Source organism: Emydura macquarii, unplaced genomic scaffold (assembly GCF_026122565.2).
Source record: "Emydura macquarii macquarii isolate MOO-44397 ecotype Brisbane River unplaced genomic scaffold, CSIRO-AGI_Emac_v2 contig_1253, whole genome shotgun sequence".
Classification (NCBI taxonomy): domain Eukaryota; kingdom Metazoa; phylum Chordata; order Testudines; family Chelidae; genus Emydura; species Emydura macquarii.
In genome coordinates this window covers 68,661,570-68,688,389 of record NW_027131390.1, presented here as the reverse complement: position 1 = coordinate 68,688,389, position 26,820 = coordinate 68,661,570, and the positions used below count along the sequence as shown (strand labels likewise).

Genomic DNA, 26,820 nt, shown 5'->3' with positions numbered 1-26,820 from the left:
TTTTATAAATGGTTCATTTATTTTTGACAAAAATTATGGTTAACATATTCAAAAGTGATTTTTGGGGTGCCTCCATTTTTGAATGCCTAAATGGAGACAATTGAAAGCAACCTGATTTTCAGAAAGTGCTGAGCATCTGCCCTCTGAAAATTTGGCTGCTTCAAAATGTCTCGGGTTGGGTACTCAAAATCACTAGTTGTTTTTGAAAATCTTGGCCAATGTGTTTCCAGTAGAGAGAGGCCCAAACCCAAAACTTTGTATCCAGACACCCACCTATACATTAGGGAGTTCAAAATATGAACTAAAATATAAAGCTGAGTTTTGCAAATAGCCATTATATTTTCAATGTGTCCCAACATTACCCAAACATGGTTGAGCTTGGTGGGTGGGGAGGAGGCAGGGTACACTCTGTTAAATCAGGCTCACACCATGAAATCAGTTCCAGATCTTAACTCCAATTTGTAGAACAGATATAATTACAGTAACATTTGGTTCTTTCACATCTTGTGATGATGATTAATCTTCTAATCTGGTGCTTTGGTCAAATGGATAAAAGCAAAAGTCAAGTTGTTGCTTAACCATCACAGGTTTTATGATGTGACTGTGGAAATGTCAGAAAGTTGCTTCCTTTGCACTCATAATTTATCAGGAATCCACAAATATGCTTTGAGGCAGAGATTTCATCTAAAATGCATTACCAGTTCAAAGTGTATTAGTGCATGCTTGCTGCAAATGGTTTGGCAGTCGGGCTTTTTTCATAAGCATTAATTGGATTAAATTATCTGCAGTGAAATCTGAGCCTTTGATTAAAATGCTGCTTGTCCTGATGGGTTAAGAAGGCAAGACAAGAAAAAGGGAAGGCTAAAGTAAAGTAAAAAGCAGTGTTTATGCAGTCTTTGTTTTAATGTGGGCTAGAGAATGAATTTGAGCAAAGTAATTTTAAAGCAGAGCAGCTTAAAGGCACCTGCTCATTGTTGGGTTGGGGCAGCAGGAGAGAAATAAGGGGAAATCAGAATGGCATTATGAGTGAAATTGAGAAAGATTGCTGTAGGACTGATGATAGAGGAACAAAATCACTACAAGAAGTGAAGTTTCAGAGTAGAATTTAAAACCTGAGCACAGGGACTATGGAGCAGCAAATGAACAGAATAAACTTAATGGAGCAAGAAGACTGTGAACAGAGTAACCTTAGGGCAGACAGAGTAGAAGCAGAACAGAACGTCCTCTGAGCAAGCAACCTCAGGGCAGAGTGTCAACACAGCAAAGATTGAGAGGGGTGAAGCAAACTAAGAAGGGGGTCAGGGCAGAGCATATTGTGAAAACAAAACAGCCCGAGGACACAATATAAGCAGAACTGATTAAGGGCATGAGTGTAAAGATGAACTCGCAGGATTATTTGCTGTCTGAAAAACCAGAAATTTGGGGGTAAGGGAGATTCATTTATGGCTCAGCACTCAGATGTATCCATTTACAATTATCATGAAACTTATATAGCCAAAGATAATTAGCTGTATGTGTTGATTTTAGCTCTGTCTCATGTACAGAGCAACATCTGCTGCATATTAAATTAATATTGTACTGGGTTTTTTCCTGAATGATATTTCAGAGTCTATATTTGTGATTTGACCTTAGTAAACTATTGTATTGATGGCTATAGACAAACCCTAAACAGCAGCTGCTCTGGTACTTTTTCTGCCTATTAAAAAAGGCAGAGGGCATGGAGTATGTTGCCAATGTAAAATGCATTAGGATCAGAATGAGAAAGGATAAGAAGAGTTGTTTTGTATTTCCAGTTTTGTTTTCTACTTACTTAACATTTAATTAACTGTGGAATCAGTTGTGAAGACTGCCATGGCAAGGTTACAAAACTTTACCCTATTACCTGATAGATGAGTGTTCAGTAAACAATTTAGATACTTCTAAATAAAAAGGTTACTGGGTACAGAGATGGGCACAACTCAGAGATTGGCTCAACTACAGGTAATTCAAACTACACAACCTAAAAAGCCCTAGAAGAGTGACCTTGGAGAGCCTTTGTAAAGGCCTCTTCCCATGGCCTCTGAACAACTGTCCCTCATTGTTCTTTATGGCCTTGTCATAACACTTTGTACCATTGCTACCACTATTGGGAATGGTGGGAAACCTTAGAGGTCTAGAGTAGGCACAGACCTTTGTGACTTCCTGCATGGTTTGCAGTGACAGTTGTTCATTGATGATTATGTGAAAAGCTAAAATTTTGGCTTGATGGTTTAAGAGGCTCCACCACGTGGTGCTTTAGAAGCATTCTGAGACAGTAAGGAAGTCATGTAACCGCCATCAAGTATGAACACTCCCCTCCATCCCCCCCCCCCCCCCCCCCGGCCGCGCCAAAAAAAAGCCTTCCTCTCTAAGAATACACAGCAACATGATGGCAAAAAGTCCCAGTTAAGTGAATTTATTTCTTTGTGTCCATTTTAGGATGGTTGCACCACCATGACTTTCCCCAACAATATTCAGTTCACTCATGTAAGGTAATGATGACCATGTCAATAGGACTTTTGCCTGCTTAAGGACTGCCCATTGTAAGAATTGTTTTGAGTAAGCAGTGGGCCAGTTAGCTGTTGGACATTGCTGGGTTCTGTGTTTCATCAAGAAAACTTGACACCTAGTGCATATAGCATATAACTTGGAGAGGGAAGCAGCTGTTTATTAAACTGGTTAGAAGTTATCAGGTGTTTCACTGTCTGCACACTGGGTTGTTTTACTGTGTAGCTATGTGACTCATTCCGTTTTACTGTGTAGCTATGTGACCACTGATCATATGGGCTATACTTCATTTTGGAAAACTGCAGTGCAATATTTTGGAGCTGATTGCGCAATGAGATTGAGCCTTGTGACAAAGGTGGTGGTGGGCTGTAGGTCAGGATAGGGAGCTCATTACTTAACACTGATAGTTTCCTTACCCCACAAAAAAAACCCACAGATTGACATGAGAAACAAAAATCTCAATGTTCTATACTCACTTGATATCCTACCTCCCAGTTTATCTGAATATTGTAACTGCACTCTAAAAATAAACTTCACTCTTACCAAACTGTCATTCCATGGAGTACATCACACTAGTCTTATGTCCTGTGTCCTCACTTTTGGCAATAGCTCTTGTTGCTTCATCTTTAAAAAAAAAACCAAACAAACAAAAAAAACCCTGCAAACTAAATATTCTAGCTTCTAGCAAATTCTCATTGATCTTTTTGCTCTTGGTGTTTATTACACAGGTATGGCAAATGTGCAATATATAGCTCCAGGAGTCCAGAGAAATAGGCGACAAATTTGCAGAACCATAGATGCAAGTGGTTTAAAACACGCAGGGTAAAGCCGAAATGTGTTGAAGTAGTTAGATTAATTCTGAGCTCTGTTAGAAGTGCTGTGCTGCTGTTAAACCAGCAAGGAGGCCCACAATTTGCCTGCTTGATTTCAATCTGAATAACTGTTTGCCAATTATTTGGGTGCTGTATTTCTTGACAGTAACAAGAAAGCTGACAACCCAGCATGGAGCATTGATTAACAGTACTAGAGGCAGTGTTGGTAGCACTGTCTCTTAAGGTTGCCTGACACATCCCCTTACAACAACACCCTGTTTTAAGTTGCTTATAACATTGCTAAACTTTAACCTTTTGGGCTAAAAATTTTCATGTCTGGTGTCCGCCTCAAGTAGATCGTCTTGGAAAAATGTTGACCAAAATGGTTCAGCTGTTTCTGTGAAAGATGCTGGGGAAAAATAACTTGTGTTGCAATGCTAAAATATTCTGGTGGTCTTCTAGTTGGGAGGCTGTCTGCCCCCGTGCTTTGGAGCAGAGACTTGGCAAGGGGATGGACTTTGTCAGGGATACGTGCCTTTTGCTTTTTCTGTGAACATAAGCCCAGCCTTGGCCAATTTATAACCGCTGAAAAATCTGTTTGCACGTGCTCAGTAGAGACATCTTATAGTTTAGTAGCTAATATCTTTAAAGAGCACGTACCATCCCCTCACAATTCCTATGTATTACAAGAAGAGGGTCTGGTGGGTCTGGAACTGGCATGGGGGGAGAGAGAAACTGTAATGGCGAGTGGGTGGGGAGGAGTGGGAACTAGGAAGGGAAACTGGACCCGTCTGGGCAAGAGGATTAGGACTGGGAGCCAGGGGGAAGACTAGAACTGCCTGGGTATGGACACTGGGACTGGGAAGAAAGCGAAACTTGGGTGGGGAGCTTGGAGAGGAAAACTAGGACTGACTTCAAGGAGAGTGGGATGAGAAGCCTAAGGAGCAGAAACTGGGGTGGGGAAGAGGCAGAAGTGGAACAGGGACAGGTTGGAGTGGGAATCATCAGATTTGGAAGGAATAGACAGAAGCCTCTAGAGAACACTCCACTCCAGAGCCTGCAACTGACCTCAAACTTCTGAGTCTTACCCTTCCTCAGCTATCAGCAAATAGCTGGGAAATTCACTGACAGATTGTGTCCCCCATCTAATTCTAGTGCTGGTCCACAGAGAGGGTAATAACTTACTACTGCTTTCAGTTACTACTTGAGCTCAAGTAACAAAGGTCTGTGGTGGATCTAATAGTTCCAACCCTGCTGATGAACATAGGGGCTCAATTTGATGCCACATGATAATTATTTTTTCCAACCTTGTTACAAACCTAGGAAATTACCCTAAAAAAACTACATTAAAAACATTAAGATTGCAAACTCAATCACTGAAAAATTAGGAAATGCCAGAATTAAGGTTGGCTGTAAAACCTTAACATGGCCCCTTCTGTGATGTATGATGACACGGTCTCTAATTACTAGTGTGAGGCAGGAAATGGTTTCGTGTCGCATGAGACTTTTCAAGACCTTGCATTTATTTCATCGCCCAAATTGGGACAAAAAGTTGAAATCTTGAAAACCTTTGAACCAAAAATTCAAAACAAAACAAAGAAACTTCAGATTGGATCAATCAAAATTTTGGTTTTGATAATTTCAAGACCTTTTTTCAATTTTGACTTTTTTTGAAAAAAACCCACCCATAAATTAATTTGATATGAGAAGCCATTTTGAATCAAAAAGACTGAACTTTGTCATTTAGAAAAGTCAAAACATGTCATTTTAAAAAAAAAACCTTATTAAGTTTAAAAAAAATAAACTGAAATGTGTTCAAACCAGCCTCTTGCAAACAATTTCAGTTTTGATGAATCTGCATTTGCTGACAAAATAGGAATACAGTGTGAAAGTCACCCCTGTGCAGAAGGCAACACGAGGCTTATATATTGCACACATTTCACTTAAGCCCTCATAATGGAGCTTAAGTAGGACATTTTGGGTACATAGGGCTTGTGCTATTTCTCTGCACAGGAGTGAATTTCATCTCCTGGCTCTTCGAGTAGCAAAACACCCCAAACCTTAGTGAGTGTAATAGGGGACATATGAGATATGTGGGCAGAGATGGGTATTTGTGTCTATCCCACCAACAGTTGAAACGGTAAGGATTGTATCTTTGGTGTGGCTAGCTAGGTATCCAAGAAGCTTTACAATTATATTTTATTAACAAGCTGCATATTTTAATGATTTCTCCATGTAGTTTTATAGGGGCTTTGGGTGTTAGATAGGCCCCCATTCTGTCATTCAATCTGCTAACATAAATCCTTCCTTCCTTGGAGTCCCATGAAGTCAATGACACAACACCACAGTTGTAGGTATCAGATCATATTTGACAACTGATACCTTCATAAAGAAATCCAAACACATCAGAAGAGTGGGTTTTTCATAAGGATTAAGTGCATGGCTATCAGGTTAATAATCATGGCCTAGATTCTTATCTCAGGTATTCCCAGGTCAGTCCACTGGAGTAGATCTGGAGTAACTTTGTTATTTCAATGTAAACATGAGCAGTATCTGGCCCATGTTCTTTAAGATGACAAATTACCTGTGTTTCTCAGACAGCACATTAGGTTACTGAAACTGAATGAGAGCCATGGACTTTAGCTGCCTACTCTTCATGCAGCCCATGCAATTTAACCCTCTACTCTTCAGAAAAACAACTCTCTTGCAGCAATAGACTAGAACTGGTGGGTTTCATACAGTACCACATGCTGAGAGAACTGCCATGACATAGTCTGCCATTGTTGATGGCTAGAGCTGGGCAGGCACTGGATTTTTCTTTTCTCAGGGAATGCCACAACTTCAAATTTGTTTCTGTTATGAAACAGAACAAAAGTAAAACAATTCAACGTTTCCTGCAAAATGAAATGATGGGGGAAAAAATCATTTGGGGATCAATTATAACATTTTGTTTTAATAATAGTGAAATATTTCATTCTAATTTTGACTTTGTTTTAAAAAATATATATTCGTGTGTAATATAATATAAGATTGAAATAAAATCCTTTTGAGAAAAAACTCTAAATATTCCCTCTGACCCTATCAAAACCCTTTTTATTAGTTTTCCCTTGAAACAAAACTTTCATCAAAATTGACACACTTCTGTGAGTAATTTTGCTTTTGACAAATCAGACTTTTCCACTGGAAAAACGTTCCATCAGAAAACTTCCAACCAACGCTATGGATGGCCCTGACAATACTATTAGCCTTCTGTGAGCTGCCCTCTTTCATTTTGGTATCCTGGCATGTGTGACAGGGGCACAGGCTGAATTTCCACATGCTGTGAAAGGGAAGCAGTAGCAGATTAAGGGCACTAACTTTAGTCTTTCTGAGCCTCATGTTCCCAAAGGAGTGCAGTATGAAACTTTTTCATTGTGACCCAAACATTGATCTAAGCCTATTATAGGCTTAATACAGCCCTTTGCTATAGTTCATTATATTCCACCAAATTTTATATGACCGTAGCCAAGACTTTCAGAAGTGACTAGTTTTTTTGCGGGGCACATCCATTTTTCGGTGCTTAACTTGAGCCATTTGATTTTCTGAGGGTGGATCCTTAACACTTTCTGAAAACTGGCCCCTTTCAGGTCTCTCAAGCTTGGGTGCCTAAAAAATTGAGGTATTCACTTCAGAAAATCTTGGCCTCTAAACCTGTCTACACTTACTTGGTGCATAGAGGGCACATCCAGCTAACATGGGTATAAATAGCAGCATAGACTGAGGCATTGCTTAGACACGTAGTGTACAGATGCACCAAAATCTTAGGGTATATGCCCCACATGCCTAAGCAGTGCCTCCCACATCCACAATGCTATTGTTAGCAGTGGAGTACCTTGCTGCCACTCCCTTGCCTCATCCTTTCACTGGCACGTGAAGCTACACAGTGTGGGTGCACATCTACACATACCCTACGTACTGCCGCAAGAGTAGACGATGTCCCATTGTTGTAAGCCTTAGGCCTTTTACAAATCAGACAAAGTTGTTTTGGGATGCTGAGCCACTTTTCTTTGCCGGTGAATATAGGAACTTGTGTGAAAATGAAGACGTACTTTGACATTAGGAGATGGCAAATGAAAGCACGCTTGACTAGTACTGAAAAATACATTTGTGCTATTGGAGAAACTGCTGAAGAAAGTTTCTTTTATGCAAACATTTTATTCTTTGTAGTGCAGCTGGTCATGTCAACTTTGATTATTGGTTACATGTCTGCATGGCAAGTGAGTTAGACCCAGTCAGCAACTAATTAAAGTCCCAGCCCCAGAATGAGTACACACTGTGGACTGTGGAGGTGGTGCTTAAAACTGTTCAAAGAGGCCTTTTATGTTTAATTTTGGACCTGGGTCAGGGTAATTTCAGACATGAACAATAGGCATGAAATTTGAGGTCATATTTCCCCTGTTTGACAAAAACAATGGGAGGGCTGGATCTTCAAGCGAGTCTTCAAAACTAAATCACAACCCTCTGAGAGCCATTGACTCATCTTACTGGGGTCCTAGCTGGTATACAGAGACCCAATAAACTCCAATGTTCTTACTGCCTGGGGTCTCTAATCTGCACATCTAGTCTCCATGAGGTAAATCATGTGCCCCATTCCCCCATGATGTCACCATCTTTGCTCCTATGGTACCTTCTGTTTGACCAATCTTGTGCTGCGTCAGAATCTTCTGACTAGCTGGAGCAACTGCCCTGCTGTTTACAAAATTCTTCCTAAGCAGTCAATGGAGAAGGCATTGGTTTGCAAATGAGGTGGCTAGGTTGTTAGTGAAGACTGGCCTGGATGTTTGACGGAAGATTTAGTGAATTCCCTCTGGGGCAGCTACTGGTGCTGGCCAGATGCTGGATAGTGCAAAACCTAGTGATAACAATATAGTAACTGGCAACAAGGAAAAAAGAAGGAATAACAGCACATTGGGAGCACTACTCACCCACAATTGTGTTTTACCATTTTGAGCCTAGAACTGGAGTGTCAAACTTTTCTAGCATAGAGACACCCATAGATACACGGAAAAACCAGGGGCTGGTATGTTAACAATTTTTTTGGCAGGGCATTTGTGGGCCTACCAGATTTTCCAGGGTCAACCATCATCTAGATGTTTTGTGGCTGAGCAGAATGCTGTCCACTTCACGTTTGCCTTTGTATTCACACCCATCGTATTTTAACAGTGGACAAAGTACGCTTTGCTGATATAGTCTGGGAAGTACTTTGAGCATGAAAGGTGCTATTTAAAAGACATGAAATGGAGCTGAATGTTATTATTCATTTCCCAAGGCATACTTTGGGTTATCCAGTATTCATATCTGAATAATGATAAAGCTCATCCCTAGGGCCGTAGCCTACCGACAGTCCATAAGCAAAACTTTTGTTGACTTGCCTGGAAGTAACACTTGTGTAACTCTGGGAGCTGCATCTTGCCATTGTTAAGTTCTAGTTTTGTGTATGTAGCAAGGGATGAGAAACCTGTACAATCTTCCAAATCATTTACACAAAATGTGAATTCATTTAGGAGCTGGGTCATGAGCGGCTGAGTCCAAGTGTACAAGGATTCAGGCTCTGTGTCTGCACAGCATCTCTTCTCCAAGGGATGGGGTTCCCAGCTCACCATTAGACAGAAACTCTAAATTCTGATGGCCCCCATCCACAGCCATATCCCATTATTTTAGTTTTTCAGGTGTTTAACTTGATTGAATGTGACAACGCTAATCTAATCCAGGGGTGCTCTCTGGAATCCTGGAATGGAAGCAAACACTGTTCTATTATAAAAGGTGCAATATGTAATGATTGTATGAACTAAAAGGCTGTGAAAGATGGCACCAATGAGGTCACTTAAATAAACAAAAACCTTTGTTGTTTTGCATTGTTTTATTCTTTAGGGCACCAAACAGCAAGTCTGATTTGAATAAATGTGACTTTAATTCTGATCTTTATATTTGTAGGGGTTAAGCATCTGAAAAGTCAGAATGACTCAGCATTCCCAGAGGAGGAAGAGGGCGTCAATGAAAGAGAAGAAGAATGGGGGCATTAATTAGCATTGAGCTTGTGTAAGAAAGGTTATTGTGAATAACTGAACTGCTAAATTCTCCGTACTTAACATGGAATTCCATTGCTTGTGTTTCTGAAACATTCTTCATCTCACCACTCAACACACACACAACAGGATGCTTTCTGGAGAGCATTCCTTGACTGGATCTTACAGCAATCTGCAAACTTGTCCTGTGGTACTTGTAACTGAAGATAAACATTTATTTTACAGTCATTTTCTTTCCTTTTTTATGACTTAAAAATGTAAGACTTGCAAACATGTTAGTGATCTAACTTCAGTACTGCCAGAGCTTAATTACTGAATGTGATCTATACTCCAAGACTTATTGTAAATAGTACCAATTGAAAAGCTACAATAAATACTAAATTCATTTAGACAAGATTTTATGTTGTGCAGTGCTTCTGTCCAACTTGAAGAGAAATTTTTAAGGAAGGTGAGCCTTCAGATAAAGAGGAGCTTTTATGATATTAAGGTTAGACAGAGTAACATACTTCAAACCAAGACACGGCAGAGATGCTTGCTTAATGCTGCACAGAATTGGTACTTTGGAACGTTCATTGTATGTACTGCATATAACCATTCACCTCTTCTTGCTTTCCATAAAGATATGGACCTGCTGCTGCTCGATCATGGCAGTCATTCAAGGATACATTAACTGATTTGTCCTTTTTATACTGAAGACAAGCCTAAGGAGACATTAGGAAAAACTTTTTTTTTTTTTTTTTTTTTTTTTTTTTGAGGATTTGAGGAGACTGGCTGGCTGCCTCAGTATATTGGTAATAGGATGCAGAACCTTTCACCTCTGAGAGCTGGTTCAAATTAGGCCTGCTGCAGTAGTGCTGTTACCATTTGTCAGTTCATGTCAAATTCTCTGAGCACTGAACATCAGGAAAGCTTATGAGGAGCAGAAAGTGAGATGGGGTGGACAAACCAAGTTGCATGTAACATATTGTTCCCAAATTATTAATGGTCAATCTTTAAACCCAACACAACCTTTCACTTCCTGTAGACTTGTGTTAGCTAAGGTTCGCCTTGGTATAAAGATTATTTTTTGAATTTAACCTTTCATCCACTTAAGTCCCACTTGATGAGCCAAGCAACTGAAATTAGGCAACGAAGAGTATGAAAACACACTCTTTTTTTGTCAATGATTTAAGTGTTCATTTGACTCACATTTAAGCTGACACTGTTCAGAGAAGACCTACTGCTCATAGGATCTGTAACAAGTGTTTCTTTGTGTGACAGCCATATCTTTCTCTACATCTGTATATGAGTTCTTTATTGCAGCTCTAATCCAGACATTCTAAGTGATATTCATGGCTATAATTTAATGAACTGACCAATAGAAGAAATAGTCATTTGTGCTGTAGTGCTGTACTGAGCTTTCTTTAGAATACAAACCAAGGGGAAGCTTCCCTTTGTAAAATATTTGAATGGAAAACAGTTGAGGCACTGGCCTGGGACCAAAAAGAGGTGGGTTCATTTCTCAGCACTGCCACAGATTTTGGGTGTGACCATGGGCAACTCACTTAGTCACTCTGTGCCTCAGTTTGCCAGCTGTGAAATGGAGATAATAGTGCTTGCTTTCTCCCACCACTTCTTTATTTTGTTGCTTTAGCTTTTAAGCTTCTCAGACTAGGGCCAGTCTTTCACTGCATATGGACAGCACGTAGCACAAGGGGAGACAGTTTTAGTTGGGGTTTCCAAGTGCTACTATACTACAGATAATTAACAGCATGAAGCATTTTGGAAATTCAGAAGGGCACACTAGGCAGATAACAGTTTATATGAGTTAACTAGGAAATGCTGAATCATGCTTCAGTAACACCATTACATACATAAGACTTAAGATAATTACACTTCTATAAACAGCTGATTAGAGTGAGTCAGAACTAATACAGGCAAGAACTGTCACTACAGCTGACCACAGACAGGCCATTCCATTTTGTGGCAACTCTCCCTTTCAAAACCTTTAGAACATTTTCACAAAAATGGAAATGTTCATTTTTGGATCAAAATCTAAGGGGTGTAGCAATCCTCAGTTCAAGTCTCTGCTTCCCTTCCTGCTTCAGAGCAGAATTTTTTCCATCCCAAATCACTCCAAATCAGACAGAGCAGAGACTTGAATCTGCTTTTCTCACATCCTAGTCCAGTATAGTGAAAAAGAACGAGTCTCTTTCTCCTCTCCCCTCCCCCCAACCCACTGACAAAATAGCATGTTTTGACAAAACAAGTGTTCCAACCAGTTTTAATTGTTGCCCAACTTTTTCTCTCCTGCACTGCCCTTGTTCTCTCCTCCAAATGTAATTATACCCTCGCCCTACCAACTCCTACCTCTCTCCAAATAGAATTGCTTCCTATTCCTATCCACTTCTTCGTCTAAGTCCCAGGCGGTATCCTAAACTGTGGTGGGGATTTTTGATTAGTAGCTACTGCAGCATATTCTGGGTCCTACTACAATTAAAATAAAAAATAATCCCCACAGTCCTGAATCAGTTTCTTTTCTGTGATATGACAAGTCTGATGGGGCTAAATTCCTGGTACACTCAAGTATGGCTTGCAGGGAGATTGATGGGGGCAAATCTTGTGGGCCATCTTGGAGTTGCTGCCAATAGGTAGCAGATAGAAAGAAATCCAGGAGTTTTGCTGACACTGGTGAAGCTGCAGACACTAGAAAACAAACACAACTGATCAGATGGAAAGGGTGAGGGACAGTGTTTGCTCGTTTAAATGGGGCTAGCTCAGGTGTGGTTCTCCCCTACCTCTGCGCATAGAGGCTGTGTAGTTTTTCCAGTTGAGTGAGACATATTTGTTTCAGAGCCATCACAAAACTGGAATGACAACATACTTTCCTACTTATTAGTTATGCAATGTTTACTGTATTTGCAGGGTGCTGTAAGCACTAGGATCAAAGCAGTAAGATACATAGACGGGTGCACTGAAACATGACTACCCCTTTCAAATCAAGCAATTATTCTCAGAGGCAGGAGAGCAATTGTTCTCCACTCTTGATTTTGGGGGGTGAAGGCTTGAAAAAACAAGGTACTTGGTGACATAATTCCATATTTTAAAGGGCCAGAAGCAATGATTTCTACCAAGGAGTTCCCAATCCCAGGAGATGTAAGCAGCAGGAATTTGGTGGGAGAAAGGCATATCTGCCTCTCCACGACATCTCATAAAGAAGCTGGAAGCAGAAGTGGACCTTCTAGCCTCTCTCATAAGAGCCCAGATAAGGGAGAAGGGTTACCTGTCACTCTCAGAAGACATCAGAACTGGGCAGCAAGCTGCAGATCCTCCCACAGGAAGAGCATGTTAGATAGGGGAAGAGCTTAAGCCTGTTAAGGAGATGGGAAGATGTATGAGGAGAGAGGCCCAGAGAGTAAATTGTGAGGCACAGACAGGAGCGATTTAGGGGAAGCTCCGCAGTAGGAAATGATCTTCAGCTACATGCTACACTATGTGGCTACTTCTCTGAATGACATCCTTGTTGGTTCCCCCATCCCTAAATGTTGCACCTGTGCTTTAAAAAGCCTCTTTCTTTTCTTTCCTGAACCAAGAAGCTCAGAAGAACATACCTGAATTCAGCAATGAGCTGGCTCTTCGTGCCCGTGGCCATCACTCAGACGCCCCACTAGCCTCAATAGGTGGGGGGGATACCAAACTAAAAGGCCCTACACAGCTTTTAAGCTACTGATCAGGTCAAATTAGAAAAGTGAAGCACAGAATAGTCACTCTGTGCTCCCCCTTGTGCCACACGGCGAAAGTGGAGATCAAACCCTAGAAAAAGAATAAATATGCAGCCCACTATCATAGAGAAGCTTGTCCAGAGCCAAAGTGGGCAGCAGAGCAGTGAACTGGGGGCAAAACTGGTGAGGAAAATGACGGGGGCAGATGCTCCACTGCTGTAAACCGGCACATCTTCATTGGCTTCAGTGGAACCATGACAGCTTAGCATCAGTGCACTTGGTTTTATAGCTGAATTTTAAAAGAACTTGGTAATTTTACCGCCATTAATGTTGCTCTGTTGCTCTGACGCACGTATTGGGTGAAGCATGGATCTGAAGCACCTATATATTACATTAAACTGTAAAGCGTAAAATTAGCCTCTGTAGGGGTTGGCCTTCTACACAGATGCACATCACGTCCAATAGGGCACATAGGGCAGGATGCAGTTTTGGTGGGGTTTTTTTGCATTCCTTTGAAATGTCGGATATTGGCATGGACAGACCATGGATTTAATTTGGTATGACAGAGCTGTTTCTTTATTCCTATGTACGTAAAAAGCTTTGTCATTATACTTAGCACTCCTGTAGTCTTTTTCTTCTGCGGTGCTCCAAGACAGAGCAGTCACTGCTTTCACTGCAGAGAAGAGCCCAATACTGCAGCCTACTGGCACAGACAATAACACCGAAAAATATGTGGGCAACTGAACGTCTAGGGTCATCGGAGCTCAAAGCGCAACAGGTGTCAAGTCCATCTCGTGTGTGCGTGTGTGCGTGTGTGCACACGCACGCTAGGACAAGGTGGTAATTTTATGTAGGTATTTTATTGGGAGAAACTTTGTTATTCTGATCATAAAATGTACGAAGGCCTTATTTACTTCTATTGTCAGATTGTATTTTGAAGGTTAGGCAATGTTCTTTCCTAGAGTAAGTGGCTGAAATCACTAATAAGGGGAAGCAGTGTCAGTGTCACAGCTAACATGAAAAGCATGGATTTAAAACAAAATTCCATGGCTTTACACACTGAGAGTGAATGAGTGAGTGGAAGGGGGATTGCGTAAGCAGGTAAACAGTTGCACAAACTGTGAGGGTCTTAAGTGAATAGTATGAAGGACAGCACAAGAGGCAGGTCGAGATCAGAGAATGTATTGTGGTCTGTCCCCCTCCAAAGCACACTGTCCTTCCAACCTCAAGCACTTCCTCCCAGGAGCTTCCCTCAGGTTTTGGGGGAGCTGGCAAGTGGGTACCACATTTGCAGGTTGGGGTGCCTCTTGAGATGTGTTTTCTTGTGCTTGCTACTGTGCAAAGTCCGAAGCCTGAATTTGGCTTTTTGTGTTTAGAAAGAAAGAAAATAAACTGATTTCCTTTTCAGTGTACTGTACTCCCACTTTCCACTAGCCCTTAACTCATTAATGCACGGAACAGTTTACAGGCTCTGTCATTGTTACATTACCCAGTCCTGCTCGCTTCTTATGTAACACTTGTTAATCTATAACACATTTTTCCCCCTTTTAAAGAGATTTACAGAGGCAAATAAATTCTTTAGGAAAATTCCACTGCTTGGCCTATGGCCTGGTATGTGGTGGTTATTCTCCAGGTACAAAACCAGATAATATTTAAATAGAACTAAAGCCTAAAGACCTGTTCGGTAAGGACAAATACCTGTAGTTCTTTTTAAGACATGATTCTCACTGAAGGCAAAGGAACTTTGCCTGAGAACGGCTGCTGGATTTGGCCATTGGTATACTTTCTCTTGGGAAAACAAGATTTCTAATGTAAACCATGGTGGAACACTTTCTGTTATGCTGCTATCAATTTATACATTCAAAGTGGGGCTATTCTCCAGCAATTTCCTCTATTTGCCCAATGAAAGGTGCTATAGAAAATCCGAAGAAAGCCATCTTCCTACCCACCATCTTTCCACAATATTTTTGTCATTATTAGTCTCTATTAACGTAAGTGAAATTACTTTCGACTTAGCTAGTGCACCACTGAAGAGCATTGATAGTTCTTGGGGACCATCTACACTAGGCAAAATGCTCAACTCGCGAGCCAGGGTGTGTCTTTGATGGGTCCAGGAGCAATGGAAATATCACACCTTCCTGTGTGGAATCTCACCCAGAAGTGGCTGGTGCAGTGCTACACCCTCTTCCCCTCCTGCTGGCCTATAGCATGTACATAAGTGAGATGGAACAGGATATTCCTTCTTTCTTTTTTCCTTCCCCCATGTTGTGAGGCGAAAGGGGGATATCTCATACAGCTTCTAGGTACCAGCGCCTATTCTGCCCCCTCCTGCTGCCATTGGACAGTAGGGAGTCATGACAGGCCAGCTGACTGACTGTCATTTACTAGGGGTAGGAAAGTTTGCTTCCACTTGCTGCTTGTGAGTAACCATTTGGGGCTCGCTTCCAGCCCTGCCCTTCCCCACCCATGCCTAATTGCTAGATCTCCTACATTGCAAGGGACAAGACTGGTCACCAAAGTTTGTCTGGAATGTGCAAGGGATTTTCCCTATAGGGTGAAACTGGCAAACTGCTGCTTTTTACCTTCCCTCTGGCATCTCGGAGACTGTCCAGTTCGGAGAGGTTTAAATTACATTCTCACAACTTTAGCAGGTGGTCGGTGGGCTAAAGAGGGTCCGATGCGAGGTCCCTTAGCCCAATGACCTGCTGAGGTGTGAAACCAGGGCATTTGGACAGTGAGGGGCTTACCTGCCTGCCTTGCACAGCATGTGGCATTTTCATCTCCTCTCTCCTACCTCTTGTGTGGAGAAGAGGAGCCAGTTGGAATTCCAGGCAGGATTCCTCAGCACGACTGAGAGTAGAGAAGGGATATTGCCCGTCCTCCTACCTTTCCTCAGATTTGTAGAAGTCCGGGGCTTTAGTGCCCAGTTGGAATCCATCCTGCAACAGCCCTGCCAGGCACTTTAAGGAGTAGTTCCCAGCTGGTTGCTTTAATAAAGTTGTGGCCTCCACATAGAATCATACTATGGCCTACATGTCTCACTGGTCCTATGCCTACCCCAAAAACACCTCAAGACCAGTTCTTGGATCTAGCTGAGCAATGGTTAGTGCAGGTCCAGAGAGAGGAGCATTTTAGCTTTCAAGATAACTTTTGATCCCGAATCCTGAGGCTGGCTGCTCGGACACCTCACTCTCCCTGGCTGTTTCTGGAATCTGAGGATAGCCAGAGTGCAGAGGCTTCCCTCCCCAAGGCTGTTACAGAAGGGAAATCCCCAGCTTCCACATTAAGATGGCATCCTAGCCCCTTCTGCCAACAGCGTGGAGCAAAGCAGACAGAGTGAGGGACATAGTGTGATCCCACATATCCATACTGCGTCCATGCACTGCTAGCAGTAGCAGGCTCACACCAGCCTGAAAGTCTTTTCCTTGCCTCCATCTGCAGCTGTGCATGGTTAGGTTAGTGTTCAGTCAGAGAGAATGGGAACACACATGCCTTTTAGCTGCATTGTTGCCACAGGCCCTCTTACTTCCATTGCACGTTGCTGTGCCCGGCCTTTCAGTCACCTCCGTGAGCTCAGTCCCCTGGCACGCTCCCTTTCAACAAGCCAACAGTAACCGAGGCATTTATTTAGCTGATCTCAGCTCTGCCTGGAACTCCCATGAGAGGCTGTGTGCCTTCAATGCCCATTAACTTTACTGACATCACCAGCATAAAAAAATCCAATAGGAAAAATTCAAGCAGTCACGGGAGCCAGTGCTTTGTTATTAGGGGGGAAGCTTCATCCTGGAGTTGCCTCAGCAACATCTGCCAAGCTATAGGCACCTCAGAAAGAGAGAGATCAGGAAAATGCACAGTAGTGAAATGACATCACAGTTACAAACGTGTTCACTGGGCAAAGCTACCCCCTGACCTCTACTAAATCTCAGACCACAAACTTACTCTCCCAGGGCACTTCACGTGATGGTGGTTTCCCGCTATCCTTAGGAGGAGCAATGCAGACCACCTGATGAATGATCACTGCCAGAGGCCGGCCTTAAGTGCACTGACGCTCCTGGAGCACCCAATATTCTCTGGGCACCGGCCAAGATCACATCTGCATTGTGCTCTTGGAGGAAACAAGAGAGAAAATGGTGAAAAAACAGCTGAAAAAACAATAGAATCTAACCCCAATAAAGATGGGACATCTTTGAATGAAGAAAAAAGCCCTCTCCCTCACCTGCCAATGCCCCAAGCAGGAAAGCTTGGTTTTGCTGTTATAGTTCAGTGCATAAATGTCATTTTAAATCCCAGATATCAACCGACTCCTACCATACTTCGCTACTTTTTCAAGCTCTGGAGAGCTTCAAATTGTGGGATAACTGATTCAGGCATCCCACAATGAAACAGCTGGAGAGTGTGTGGTGTGAGGAAGTGGCATGCCCATTTTTCAAAAGCCTGTGTTTTTAGTGTGCATGTTTTGTACTCTTAAAAAGATAAGTGGTACATAGTTTGTCTGCAATTGTGCACTTACCTAGTATAGGCTGACCCTTAGTGGTAAACTGGAAATATGAGCATAGTTCAAATTTCTAAAGCGTGCTTTTCCATGGTATAATTATTTGGAAAGGGGTAGATATATATGCTCTATGTCAACATTGTACATACATGTAAATAGCCCTGCTAATTGTCAGAAGTGTAAATAATACCAGCGCTATCAAAATAATGCTTACATGCAAAGAATGCAAAATGAAAATTGTGGTGTCAAAACACAGTCTATATTATGAGGAACAGATTAGAAGCCTGTATCTGGCACTAAAAAATACTTCAAGCTAACTATCGAATGAATCTTAATTAGATCCCCAAAATACCATCTTTCTGAAAAGCAGCTAATGTGTAATATTTCTCCTTATTAATCAAAGCAATGGGACAATGTGAATTCTGGAAAAAAAAAAATGGATTGCAGATAGCTATGTGCCTCTTTAATAATGAGAGAGGAACACACCAGCTTCAAATGCCATTGACTCTTCCTTAGTCTTCTTTTTATAAACAGATACGTTTGCAGTTTTCAAGGCAGTGCAGTAGATATGTTGGTTTCTTATTGCATTTTCCCTGCAGCATTAATTCAGTTGAGCTACTTCCCTAATCATGCTAATTATACTGCCATATGCTGCTCTCATCCTTCTTTTCCTGTCCTAATGGGACATAGATTCACTCTTTTTGAATATGTCATTTGTTTATTACATGTACCAAGGGTTTTAACATTATCTGAGTCTTTAAATTGCTTTTTTAAACACTCGGCAGACTGAATATTAAAAAGTGACATGAAGGTCAGTTATAAATAATATTGGAATTGCATGTGTGGGTTTTGGTTTTTTTCTGTAAATTTCTAATTTAGTGGAAGTATCAAGTTTATAGGCATTATTCACATGACAACACACACACACACACACAATCAATCAATCATAGAAATTTAGGGCTGGAATGGAGCTTGAGGGGTTGTCTAGTTCATCGCTCAATGCAGAGGCCGGATCACGTATACTTAGGCCATTCCTGGCACGTGTTTGTCTAATCTGTTCTTAAAAACCTTCACTTACAGTGATTCCACAACCTACTTTGGTAACTTATTCCAGTACTTATAATACTTACAGTTAGAAAGTTCTCCTAATACTGCATTTAAATCTCCCTTGCTACATTACTTCTGGTCCTACCTTCAGTGGATGTGGAGAATAATTGATCACCGTCCTCTTTATAACAACCCTCAACATATGAAGACTATTATCAGGTCACCTTTCAGTCTTTGGTCTCAAAAAGAAATATGCCAGGACATACATGCATACATACATTTATCAGGACATATTCTATCTGTAAAATAGTCTCCTTAGATTAAATCACCACATTTCTGATCTAATAAAAGCTACCTTATAAAAGCTAGGGTGCTTAGACAGTGGTGCTATAATGCAGATGCATGTTGCATGATATTTTAACACCTGACATACTGATATTTTCTAGTTGAATAAAAATTGAAAAATGCAGTAACGTGCTGTAAAAGATAAACACTAATATTCAAATAAGATAACGATCATCCAAAAAGCTCTTTATATCTCCAGATTAAGGACTCAGTCCCATGAGGTTTGGCATACACCCCTCAATAGAGTAGCTGACTGTGACTTGATGTCATGCAGTGCTATTCAGGCAGTCATTAGTACTTCACAGGACTGGGCCCTGCTAGTATAGAAGATAACCAAAAATATAATTGAACAGAGGAAGTCATTAGGCTGATCACATCTCTCATATAATATCATTGGCTGCAATAATGTTAGGCCAAGAATTTGACCCCTTTGTGTTATTGAATTTGGCCCAGGAGATCAACCTATTTAATCTTCCAGTAATAAAATCAATGACATTTTTCTAGGATTTGAAACGATTGTTCATGATATTCGGAGTAGAGCTGAACTGAAAAAATCGGGGGGTGGGAGGAGAGGGGAATCATTTTGGGTTGACCTGAAAAGGAAATTTTTCATTTTTCATGTCGAAATGAAAAACTGAAAAAAAATTCAGTTGCGGTGGAACAAAATGTTTTGTTGGACCTGAAACAAGATGTTGTGATTGTAGTTTTTTAGTTTTGGGATTTGTTTACACTTTTTTGTTTTGTTTTAAATAAATTTAGCTAAGTTTTGATACAAACCATCATTCTGAAAGAAACAAAAAATCAAAATACTTTGTTAGACCATAAGAACAGCCATAGCGGGTCAGACCAAAGGTTCATCTAGCCAGTATGCCGTCTTCTGACAGGTGCCAATGCCAGATGTTTCCGAGGGAATGAACAGAAGAGGGCAATTATCGAGGGATCCATCCCTTATTGTCCAGTCCCAGTGTCTGACAGTCAGAGGCTTGGGGACACCGAGAGCATGGGGCTGTGTCCCTGAATACCTTGGCTAATAGTCAACAATGGACCTATGTTCCATGAACTTAACTAATTCTTTTTTGAATGTAGTTATGCTTTTAGCCTTCAAAACATCCCCTGGTAATTAGTTCCACAAGTTGACTGGGCACATCAACTGGGCCCAATTAGTTCCACAGGTTGACTGTGGGAAGTGTGAAATACTTCCTTTTGTTTTAATCATGCTGTCGATTAATTTCAAAACTAATTGCTGAATTCAACCCACTTTTGTAATTAGTTTCAATCAACTGGAAATTGCATTTTAAGTGAATAAGCTATTTATCTGAAAAATTTCACCTAGCCCTAATTATGCACACAACTCTAAAGCTTCTGCAGTCCTGTTGCAGTCAACACTAGTGTTACCTATATAAGGATGTCAGAATTAGGCCCTATATTATGATGAAGTCACTTTACAACCATAGTCCAAACAAAAACTATAAGTTTCTATTCTTTTATCTCTAGCGAATCATAGGCTTAATTCAATTGGATTCTGGTTCTTGGGCTGTGCCAATCACTGTGGTATCTGAATGTCGAATATGAGATGTAATTTTGTTTTTAATAATGTTTGGCATGATGTGTTTTAAAGGAATAAAATTACATCCTTTAGAAAAACATTTAAATAATATGTAGAATTCCAAAAAAAATTCTAAGAAATTGTTTACCAAAAATAAGCTCTCGCAAAACAAAGGATCAAGAGCACAAGTGCTATTTTAAAGAGCTTTATCAGAACCTCATGTTTTTCCAGCACCTTTATGGTTTTTTTCAGTTTGTCAGCCTTTAAGCATCATTTTAATGACTAATTAGTTAATTACATTACTTGAGTAAATGACGAGCTGTAAGAACTAAAATGTGAGCCATTTGATCTCTGTTGGAGGGCTGTCGTGTTGGTCAAGCTCTTCTGATGGCAGCATCAGTTTAATTTGCCTCCAAGTTGGAATAAAGATACTATAACCAAGACAGCTGCATAATCAAAAGCAGAACTTTTTGCAGGGGTGTTCATCCAAAGATGACTAAGATGCTGGTCCTGCAAAGGTTTACACACACATTTAACTTTATGCACATGAATAATTTGATTGACCTCACTAGGACTACTTACATGTCTAAGGATTTGTAGGATCAGAGCCTAAGTAATTACAACTCTTTACTCATATCAGACTCATCACACTCAGGCCTGGGAAAACACTTTTACAATATTGTTGGAGCCCTGTTAAATAAATAAATGAGCAGGAAAGTTAAATCAAATCCCAGAGAAATGAAATGTCCCAAATATTTTTCCCATAACACAGCTTTACAAAGCAAGCTATGTATTTTTAAAATGTTTTTTACTTAAAAATAAATTATCTAAATTCTTTCACAGGCTAATATTTTGCTTACCTTTGTTTTTTAAAGGCATGATTTTCAAATATGAATTGGAGTTGGATGACTAAATCCTTTGGGTGAATTTGAAAATCCCAGTGTAAAAACATGACAAGTCAAATTTTGCGCTCAGCTACATTAGTGTAAATCCAAATCCCGATTAGCTCTTTTGGTGTCAATGGAATTCCACAGGGTTTACATCCATGAAAGAGAAAACAGATTTTGACTTTACACATTTTCATTTTCTATCTGATAATACTAACTAAATACCAAATGGCATAAGGACCCTCAGAAAAAGAATTAGATAAGACACTTGTGTATTGTGATTTTACTTTAAAGTTGCAGTTGAAGAACATGCATTTTGTATTTAATTCTCTCATTTGTTGTCATTGACTATCACTACATAATATTCAATTAAAATACGTAAGTTTCGATTGCTACACCCTTACCACTGAGGTCTTGAATACCATTGTTAATTTTAAATTATTTATTATTTGTACAATACCTTGCATGGCATTTTACAGACCTACAAAAAGACATGAACCTTGCCCTGTGGAGCTCACAGTCTAAAATAGACATAGTCCAGACAAAAGAATGAGGGATGGGGTGGGATACAATAGAAAAAAATCTGTTAATTTGGTTTATCTCTTCTTGTAAATTTCATATTGATGTCAATGGGAGTCTTTCCACTGATTTCAATAGGTTTTGGATTAAGCCCTTTGCCCCTCACGTGCGTCTAATCTTGCAAACCCTTACTGTCACAAATAGCCCCATTGACTCCAATGGGATCAATTGGTCAGCGTTTGCAAGAGCCCTTGTTTAGCTGGTTATTTTTTCCTTAATGTGAGCACTATTTTAGGAGGACTAGCCCAGTCTGAACATAAATGCAAAAGGTTAACAGTGGCAGGCCAGCTAAAATAAAGTTAATTTCAAGATGGACCTGAGGAGGAAAGCAAAATGGTTTGGAAACAGGAGGCGGCATGAAAAAAATGCAGTCACAAGAGTGAGAAGGATTTGATAAAATCCATTTATGCTTTGTCATTTTTTCCAAAGACAATCCATATGCAAATGACCAAACATGCTTCAGTAATGCAAAATTGTATTGACACTCAAATGTTTCACAATCCTTGCTCTCAAATATGATTTATTTAGCAATATTATCATAGGAAATACGGACACGTACAGCAGAATAAGAACACAAAAGTTGTAGGTTGAGAATTAAATAAAAAATCATAATCATAACTAAATCATAATCCATAACTATATTACAGAATATATTTGTCAGATAGCTCAAGATAAAAGTACGAAATAAAACTTTTGAGGAGTACACGTGTCTAGGGCTCCTCATTGTACTCTGTGGGGGGGCGCATTTCCATAATGCAGTGGTTCCCAACCTTTTCTCTGCCATGGCACACCTGGTTACCTACAGTTATTTTGAGGCACATCACCATATTGCCTCCAAATGAATTCGCCCTCTTACCACCTCAGTTTAAGCTGTTTACTACCCCTGCCATTCACAGTCTGTACAATACAGTTAGTGATGTTAGAGTCTAACACCATTAACTTTATTGCACAGACTCTGACAAGTAGTTTCAGTGAACTCACACATTCACACCAACATGGCCCTAATTCTGCCCCACCCCCACCTTGGCCCCAGCAGTTCTGACACCCCAGCCACCCTTCAGACTCCCCACATTACACCATTTCTGCCTCCTCACCTCCCCTTCTCAATCAGTTATGCCCCCCAGCACCGCCACCTCAGCTACTCCTGGGGTTCTCCCCCACTCTCAACCCTGGGGTGCTGCAGCAGGGTTCCTGCTCCCCTTGCAGGCTGTGGGTGGGCAACTCCAGGGGCTCTTCCCCTGCCACAGGACCACGGCTGCAAGGAGGGCAGAAGAGCCAACCCGTTGCTCACAGGAGGAGGGGTGGGGGGCGGGAGATTGAGCTCTGATTAGTTGCTTTATCCCTGAAGGAGGTGGGGCAGTGATGCAGAGGGCCAATCAGATGACGGCTTTCCCTCTTTCCTTCCCCCTTCCCTGCCCCCACTCTGCAGGACTCAAATTTGCTCTCTGAACCTTGCTTTGGGGAATGGAATGTGACACATGCATAATATTGGAAAGGGGCCTGGAGAGCAAAAGCACAGACTGCGATCCTGCTCCGACACTACACAGGAAGGGGTTTTTTTGTTTTCACATGTAGTTTTACAAAAAAAATTCTGCAGCACACCTGTTTGGGCCAGACGGCACACCGGTTGGGAAACACTGCCATAATGCTCCTGGGGGAGATGCATACACAAGCCCCATTCTTTATGGCCCCATGCAATATTGTGTCAGTGCATCCTTGAATGTTTCAGGGGGAAATTCATCCTCATACAGAGGCCTCAGCACAAAGTCTATACACCATTTAAGTCCCACCTTTGCCATATTTTGAAGACTCAAGTAAGTGATGCATAGGTCTCAGGTTGGTTCTCTCCAATGAGGTAAATTTCACCCTCTATAGATAACCCAGTACGATCTGGGTCAAACACAGGTACAATCTTGCTGCAAAGAAAGAAAGAAACTTAACTGATGTTAAATAGAAGACATATTTGAGAAAATTGAGTATCCTTCTTCACTATTCAATGAAGTCCATCACAGTGCTTAAAAATGTAATACAAACTGGCAAGTCAGGTTATTCACACACAAGACATATTTGCAGATTAATGATCCAGTCTTGGAAGGTGCTGAGCGCCTCCTATGAGGTGTGTAACTCCCCTAACTCCCAGCCCAGGAGTTGAGGGTGCTCTATAGAAGTGGAGCGTGCTGAACACCTCACATAAGGCACACAGGGCCTTGCAGATCGTGGAGTGAATTCTGCTGGTAAATACATTTTCAGTAACAAAAGTCTGCAGTGTGTAAATCACTACTGGAAATAGATACAACAGAGAGGTCAAGTTCAATTCTGAAAAGAGTCAAAAGTTGAAAAGTGTGGTCAAACTTTTCATGCATTTGTGCAAAGGTTTTAGTCTCTGTGAACCAGGAACAACACATTTGGAAAATACTCTCTCTTAGAACACTAACATTTCATGGGCTTCATTTGCAAAGATGCCAAGCACCTGCAGCTTCTATCAACTTCAGTGTGAGCTGCGGATGCTCAGCATGTCTGAAAAATTTGGCCCCATGTTTTTCCAGAGGGTACCAGCCTGAAGTTCTTACTCCACTCTTACTGAGGCAAATCGTCCACTGAATTCAGAGGAACCATTGCCAGTACCTATTCAGCTCAGAATTTACAAAATTATTTCTGATATGACCAAACTGCCTTTTGATTGTCATAATGGCTATTAGGAACCATCAGATTATTTATATTTTATTATAAGGCGGGGGTGAGGGAAAGACCATTCAATGAGAGGATTGGAAGGTGCAATTGAGTGATCCCGGTAACTAATGATTTGTCTAAACACTGGCAGAATATATATATAAATCCTTAATTCAGCAAAAAAAAAAAAAAAATCAGTTATGTTATAATGCATATGATACAATTTCATGTTAACATTTCATTTGTTATATGCACTGTACAGAAAGTCCATGTTAAATACAAGCTCTGGACCGGATTCACAAAACATTTTAAATGCACTTTTTACACCCTCTATGCACAAATATTTCTTAAATTAAAACTATGCACACTAAATATGCATAGCTAATATATGGCTTATGTGTTGAATGACATGAGTTCCACAGTTTGGTATTCCTTTAACCCCAAAACTGACAGCTTGGAATATACCCCGTTCAGTTACATTTGTTCAGGTGTCTACAGGCCAGAAGAGAGGAAGAGTCAACGAATACAGACACGTAAGTGAGAATCAACATAACTGTGACTATTGCATTAGTCCTGATTCAACTGGGGTGAAGTTCACCCATGCTGAGGGCCAGGCTAAGGCTTATGCTCCACTTTGGTCCCATTTAGGGCTGCAAAATAGGTTGTAAATAGTCTATAGGTTTTGTTTTGGCCATCTGCACAGGAGGGAATTTCACACCCACTGAATACTGTTGTGAAAGGGGCTAATGGCTGCTCATGAAGGGTTGTTGGTCACAGAGGTCACCACCCAAAGGCCTATTAAGGGAGTATTGTCAATTTAATGACCTACGCCACCTGGCCAGTGCATGTGACCCAGAAGTGTGGAGCTATAGGGTTTCTTTTTAGATTCCACATGCAAGGGCGAGGGGTGAGTTGCAGGCTGTAAGCCAGGAGAAAAAGTCATGTGTGACCTGGGAAGGAAGCCGAGGCAGAGAGGGAGCCTTTGCTTGGGTACTATGCTGGCTGGAGGGGGCTCATCTGGGGTTTCTGAACAAAGAAATTAGTGGCCTGTATGCTGTCCATTCCTACTGTTGCTCAGGGAAACAGGACTGTGTGAATATTTCTGTAAATAAACAAATTACAACATGGATTATCCTGACTCCATGTTGCTGAGTTTTCATATGAACAGAACCACCCACAAGGCCCCAAATTTTGCCTTCCTGCTCAGTCTGAGGAGCAACAATACCATCTACAGATTATTTATACACGATTTTGCTTAAATGAAGCCAATTTGTCACTTGAATGTTCTTGTATCTGTTTCTTCTGCCCCTGATATCAAACAATATGCACCTAACTCCATGGCAGGTCTGACTTCATTGCCAAGGTCTTACTGAATACCATAGGACATGGTACTGAGACCATTTCAATCTTAGTATAGACAGTTATTTAAAAAGTTTTCAACAGATACTTCAAAGGCTGGTTTCATTAAACAGTAGGTTTTCTCCCAACTGCAGCCACAGCATCAGGATACATTGATTGTTCACATGGGCTGCTTAGTTCAACACTTATATTTCTTTGTACAGTCTACATTTGAATTTTGTTTCCAGACATTTTAAGAAATCTGACAAGTGGGACTTAAATGTCATTATGCAATGTGGATGATTAAACAATTGTCTGAGCCAACTTCATTTTGGCTTTCCATTTCCATCAGATGTAGATCCAGGTTACCGGCAGTTTTACAGCAAACCAGTGCAAATGATAAGTGCCTCATATTTTTACATGTATCTCATGCTCAGTAGGCAATGACTGGTCTCAGTGACGTAAATAAAATGAAGTCCAAGTTTTGACTGAAAAAAGTACTCTGGCTAGGTTTAAGGAGGCAAAATAGAAGAGAAAATAAAACAGCTACAAATACATCTGAGATGTTGAGAGTTATGTGCCTTGAGTTACCAGCTCAGGGTTTTATGGTTTTTCTAACATTATTTTGTCCAATGGTTGTCCGTAAAAATGGCATGGTCCAAGAACAAGGAGACAGAGGAGATGACAGCCTCACAGAAAGCTGAATTAGGAACTTTTAGTGCTGTTCTGTTTTTCCTGCAAAGAGAATTAAAATGAAAATACATGATTGTGACATGTGCTCTACCATGAAACTTCAAATATTTAAAGTTTTT

At 40.9% G+C, this 26,820-nt stretch overlaps 2 protein-coding genes across 3 annotated transcripts in view; one reads left to right on the top strand and one right to left on the bottom strand.

Moving 5' to 3' along the window:
• PPP1R1C (protein phosphatase 1 regulatory inhibitor subunit 1C) overlaps positions 1–9,914 on the top strand; it is an 80,322-nt gene extending 70,408 nt beyond the window's left edge. For both annotated transcript variants that reach the window (XR_010920103.1, XM_067549846.1), the window contains one exon: positions 9,312–9,914. Coding sequence is in view for 1 of the 2 variants with exons in the window: in XM_067549846.1 (XP_067405947.1) it covers positions 9,312–9,400 (89 nt within the window). In the remaining variant the exon portion in view is untranslated. The remainder of the gene's footprint in view (positions 1–9,311) is intronic.
• A 13,153-nt stretch (positions 9,915–23,067) lies between these two features.
• PDE1A (phosphodiesterase 1A) overlaps positions 23,068–26,820 on the bottom strand; it is a 245,129-nt gene continuing 241,376 nt past the window's right edge. The window contains exon 19 of the mRNA XM_067549082.1: positions 23,068–26,743. The gene's annotated coding sequence lies outside the window, so the exon portion shown is untranslated. The remainder of the gene's footprint in view (positions 26,744–26,820) is intronic.